General features: G+C 30.9%; 1 protein-coding gene across 2 annotated transcripts in view; it reads left to right on the forward strand.

The window, feature by feature from the left end:
• LOC117168466 (probable beta-hexosaminidase fdl) overlaps positions 1-6,150 on the forward strand; it is a 92,681-nt gene that overhangs the window by 81,936 nt on the left and 4,595 nt on the right. For both annotated transcript variants that reach the window (XM_033354141.1, XM_033354142.1), the window contains 2 exons: positions 3,595-4,206; positions 4,394-5,123. In XM_033354141.1, coding sequence (XP_033210032.1) covers positions 3,595-4,206; positions 4,394-5,123 — 1,342 coding nt within the window. The remainder of the gene's footprint in view (positions 1-3,594; positions 4,207-4,393; positions 5,124-6,150) is intronic.

A 6,150-nucleotide genomic window follows, 5' to 3' on the forward strand; every position in this document is an offset into this window, starting at 1 on the left:
TTAGTTCTGAATTTTTCAAAAAAAAAAAATTCTAAAATCGGTGCATAATTGCGTTCTAAATGTCATTTTGAACCTCGTTTTCCGATTTCACCCCACTGTGGAGCGTAGCGGGATGACGTTTAACGATCACACTAAAATGTGATCCAAAAGACTAACCATTAATTTTTTAAAGTGAAGGGTGAAATTGAAATGAATTTATATATTATAAATTGAGAAAATAAAAAGATGCAATATTGACAAAAAATGTTGCGACCTTTTTTTGGTGAAAATGTTTTTTAAAAGTCTGCATTATATTAGAGCGTATAGTTTTCTCTACAATATCTCCAAGTTTCATTAAAATGCGTTGCACGAATTTAAAAATATCAATAATTCAATAAAATGTGATGCCAAAATTAAATATGGCCTAATTCTCGTAATAAAAGAAATTTTCCAAAATTTCTGACGTATACTGGCCCAGTTCTAAAATGTTTCACAGTGTTCGAAATTATTCGTGAACTAGATTATTTTACAGTTCAGTAAGATTTAATAGATTTATGCAATTTTGTACAATTTAGATTATTCTGCAATATTTTAGAATTTTTTGGAATATTTTATAGCGTTGTAGGATTTTATGGCATTTTCTATAATACTTTTAATTTCTGCCTATTTCTAAAATGATTAGTTTATAATTTTCTTGACAATGATTCTTAATTTGTGCAAGTATCTTTATATTACTCTATTTAAATACTTGATTGAAAATGCGGTTTTTTTCGTGTGAAATTAATTTTTTGCAGGGGAAAATTTAACTATTCAACTTTTGGTAGAAAATTCATGTACTTTATTGAAAATTCTGTCTTTGTTAATTATACTACTTTTGATTACAAATAAAAACCTTTTTTTTTGGTTGGAATATCAATTCCTACATTTTTCTTTTAGAATTCATGTTTCTTGTAACGAAAATTCAATTACTTTGTTAAAAGTAAAACTTTTTCGTTTAAAGTTAATTTTCTTTGTTTGAAGACTCATCATTTTAACTGAAAATTCATCTCTAGTTGAAAAATGAACTATTTTGTTGAAAATTAATTTTCTTAACTGAAAACATCACTATTCTAATTAAATATTTCATCATTTCAGTTAAAAATTAATATATTTTATTGAAAATACTTTTTTTTTAGTAGACATTAATCTTTATGTTTCAAAATTCAGCGTTTTGTTTGAGAACTCAATTTTTCTAGTTAGAAATTCATCATTTTAGTTGATAATTCATCTTTTTGGTTTAAAATTCAACTATTCCAATCGAATTATAATTATTTTAGTTGAAAATTCATCTTTTTTGCTTCAAATTCAACTATGTAGTTGAAAATTTATCTGATTTAGTTGAAAAAATATCTTTTTGTTGAAAAGAAAAACATTTCGTTCAAAGTTAAACTCTTTAGTTAATATTCAATTAAGTTTTTAAAAATTCCAATTAAAGAAAGTGATATTCTTTATTTGAAAATACAATTATTTAGTTCAAAATTGCTCTTTTTTAGTAGACAATTCAAGTATTTGGTTAAGGATTCATGTATTGTGTTGGTAACTTGTATTTTGTGATAGAAAATTAATCTTTTCGGTTGAAAATTCAATATTATTTAAAAAATTGTCTATTCCGTTAAACATGTAATATTTTCACTTTAAACATTAGGAATTCGAAGAGGATTAAGTTTAATTTAATATAGTACCCACGTTAACTTTATCTGCATGTGCACCGAATTTTATGTATAAGAAAAAGTAATAAAAATTCGATTGAATTATTATTCAAAGTCATGAATTTTACGAATAAATCCAGGAAGTAATGAATTATGTGTTAAGTATTATTTAATTAATCGATGGTTCTAAAATATTTGAGAATATCTTGTAATATAATTTATCGTTTAAAAAATGCAAGATATTTGAAACAATCAATACTCTGAAAAATGATAACTGGAAAAAACTTGAGATACCTGGAAAAAACATGGAATTGTCAGGGGTTTTTTTTCCTGGATTTGAATAGACAACCTGATATTAGACATTTCTAGATATTTATAAATTATTTTTTTTCAGAGTCTTTTTGAAAGTTCAAGAATTTTTTTAAAAAATATTTTAGAACATTTTTGGGTGCTATAAAATGTTTTTATTTTATAAATTAATTCTCTTTTATGAATAAATTATGGTTCCGGAATGTTTTGACTTTTCTAGAATATTCTAAAATGGTCTAAAATGTCGTAGAATATTTTGTGATACCAGTGAACTCTTGCTTATTTCAAGCTCTTATTTCAAGGTCTACCTATTTCAAATCCTCCATGCTGGCATATTTTCAATTGCGCAGTTTTATCACCTCTCACCATGGCCCTTGTACGGGCTGTACAGTGACGCCCGCGTCAAAGGCTGGCCAATTAAAAAAAGGGGCCAGAAGAGCAGGAAGCCCTCGTTGGTTTGAATGGTGTATTTAAGCATGACGTCATTGGAATGCATACGAGTTTTTGGAGAAAATATTCTAAACGTAAAAATAAGTCATAAATGTACGAAAAGTAATATTTATGAAGAGTAGAATGTGTTTTCTCAGTCGTGTTTTATTCGTTTGGCAATTGAAGACCTTTCAGTGTCACGAAATGAAATAAAATATCCAAAATTTGAAGTTGGAATACCGGATCGATTTAATCAGAATCAGGTAATATTTTCTCAAAAAAGGCGTATGCATTCCCATGTCAAGGTGTGTGTATCAACTATAATTACCTTCCTGATATTTCCACCTATCCTATCATGATTGCGACGTCATACTACAATGCTTGGTATTCCGCGAAATATTTGAGTCGTTTTTTATTGTTGGCAAATTGTATTATTTTAAGGAAATGTTATATTTGTCACGTCTTACGTCAACAAAAATATTTGAAAAACACTGGCATGCTTGTTCTGTAAATTCAAGGACGCGGTAGAGGTGGGGGCCCCTCCAGCCTTGAAATGCCCAAATGTTTTCGGTGCTCTGCCCTTGAAATAAATAAAAGTTCACTGTATTCTAGAATTTTCTTGAACTTTCTGGAATATTCTTGATTTTTTTATATTCCTGGAATGTTTCAGAATGTTCTAGAAGTTTCCAGAATATTCTAGAATTTTTCGAAAGTTTATATAATAATTATAAGGTTCTGGCATTTTCTAAATTATTCTGAAATTTAGTAGTATTCTAAAATTCTTTTAACCTATCTAGATTATTCTGCAATGTTCTAGAAGCTTAGGAACTTTTCTGTAATGCTTAAGCTTATTCTGGTATGTTATAGAATACTCAACAGTATTTAAACAGGTTGCGGAATTATCTTGGCATTCATAGAATATTCTGAAATGTATTAATTTTTGAAGACTTTCTGTTCATGTTCTGATTTTTGTAGGGGTTCCTATTTTTTATAGAGAAGATAAATACGAATAGCGGCACAAGTTTCAAATACACTAGTTTCATGCACGTTATATAGATTCTGATGTTAAATATTTTGTTAGAAATGTGGTAAAATGACTAAATACTACATACATACACAAGGTGATTGCAGTACAAGTTTTTGAGAAAGAATATGCCTCTTATCAATATCTTCTTTTATTTGATTGCAGGTAACATCAGAAGCTTGATAAAAGTACCAAACGCAAAATCGAGATCTAGCATTGATAATTTTGCTATATACGTAAGTGCCGGAGCTGCCGAGGGTGTAAAATTAAGTTTGGACACGGACGAGTCTTACAAACTAGAGATTTCTCTAAAAGGCAAACTCGTGGAAGCAAGGATTACAGCCAAAAGTTACTATGGAGTTCGCCACGGTTTAGAAACTTTAAGTCAAATGATATGGTGGGATGAGCTTGCAGGGAGGCAAGGCATGCTGCGGGTTTTAACCCATGCAAGCATAGAAGACAAACCGGCATTTGCCTATCGAGGATTGCTTGTTGATACAGGGAGGCAGTTTTTTTCAGTAGAGCAGCTGAAGAAAGTCATCGACGGGATGGCAGCCTCCAAACTCAACACCTTCCATTGGCATCTCACAGACTCTCAGAGTTTTCCTTTTGACTCTGCTACCTTTCCGGAAATGGCTAGATGGGGTGCTTATAGTGGAGACGAAGTTTATACTCCTGAGGACGTTCGAGATCTCGTGCATTATGCAAGGATCAGAGGGATCAGGACTCTCATCGAGATTGATTCTCCTGCTCATGCTGGTGCTGGTTGGCAATGGGGTTGGTAGATACAACTTAATCCTCTGTAAAAGCTTCATAGAATTTCATTCATCAAATATTATTAGTTGAATATTTATTGGAGAAATCAGGGGCCAGCTGTGTGACTTATCACGGCATACCTTGCACTTCTCAGAGTTTATTTAATTGGCTCTAATTCTCTATAACCAGAAAATCTTTGAATTTCCAGGTTCCGAACGTGGATACGGAGAATTGGCCCTCTGTGTGGACCAGATGCCTTGGTCAGCCTATTGTGGCGAACCAAACTGCGGTCAATTGAATCCCATCAACGAACACTCTTACAGAATTCTGGAAGGACTTTACAAGGAACTTTTGGACATCACTGAGGTTCGTGACATCATCCATCTTGGAGGAGACGAAGTGAATTTAGACTGTTGGGCTCAATATTCGAACATCACGATAGCAATGCAAGCCCAAAACTTGACTGACTTCCATTCACTGTGGGCAGATTTTGAATCGAAACTGCTTCAGAGGATAATCAGGGTGAACCATGAAGTGGTTCCAAAGTCTGTGATTTTGTGGAGCTCGCCTCTCACCAAAAAGCCCTATATTACTATGTACCTTGATCCAAAAGTTCACGTGATTCAATCATGGGGTGCAAGCACTTGGCCAGAAACTCCGGATCTATTAGAGGATGGCTTTAGAGTCATTCTCTCACATGTTGATAGTTGGTACTTGGATTGTGGATTTGGAAGGTGGAGGGAAACAGGAGAAGCCGCTTGTGGGGACTATCGCACTTGGCAAACTGTATACAGTCATAGGCCTTGGCGAGATTATTTACAGCAAAAATGGAATCTCATTTTGGGAGGAGAAGCTGCGATCTGGAGTGAACAAATGGGACAAGCGTCATTGGGACCTCGACTATGGCCTAGGGCTTCTGCCCTTGCTGAAAGATTATGGTAATGTTTTTTCATTTCTTCATATATCTTCGTTTGTGCTACCGGGAAATGATCGGAATTTAATGAGACCGGGAAAAACAGAATTGACAAAGAATTTATTTTTTTGACCGAGAATGTGACAAATTTGTAGAAAAATTAATCTATGCGACTTTGACTTCAACCGTTTTTTAAATAATTAGGTAAATTGTTATATATTTAAATTATGATATCATTCAGTTGAGAATACGTAATTTGAAAATCTTTAACTTTACACATTTTCTATTTTAGATTTTTAATTTTCAAGCGTACATTTTAATTTAAAGAATTTTAAAATGCAGTTTGAAATACTTAAACACCCGAAAATTAGAAAGGTTTAAAATCGAAGATTCTTAAGGAAGAAAATTTTTAATTGATCAACTGTGAATATAAATTAATTAATGATTTTTCAATTAGAAGACGATTCGGAAACAGTTCACAATTTTAGAATTCCCGGATTTAAAGGTTAAAAATTAAAATGTTTCAATTGTAAAGTCTTATTAGTTAAACAAACTAAAACGCTTGATTGAAAGTTTATAAACTATTTTCAATTTTAAAATATCTTCAAACTAACATTTTAATAATTAAAGGCTTTTATTAAATTTCAAATATTATATCAGTCTAAAATATTACATTTAAAAAATTTTTTACTGGGAAAAAGAACAATTACTTAATATTTAGAAATATTTGACTGTTCATTTAAAATCAGTAATTATATATTGAATATTCAAAACTATAAAAAAAACCTAAACAACGAAAGTTATAATTTTAATTCTTCTAAGTAAGAAAATTTAATTTATAATTCAAATTGTTGAATTCTGATGTATAAATAACAATTGAACACGTACAACATGTACGTGTTTCAAGATTTTGAAATAAAATTTTGAAGCATTGTAAGGAATTTTAAATTATTTACCAGGTGTATACATATGAAACCAGTATTTTTTCAAGAAAAAAACACATTTATTTCAAGAGAATGATAACAAATATTTTATTCAAAGTATGCGCCCTC

Source organism: Belonocnema kinseyi, chromosome 2 (assembly GCF_010883055.1).
Source record: "Belonocnema kinseyi isolate 2016_QV_RU_SX_M_011 chromosome 2, B_treatae_v1, whole genome shotgun sequence".
NCBI lineage: Eukaryota > Metazoa > Arthropoda > Insecta > Hymenoptera > Cynipidae > Belonocnema > Belonocnema kinseyi.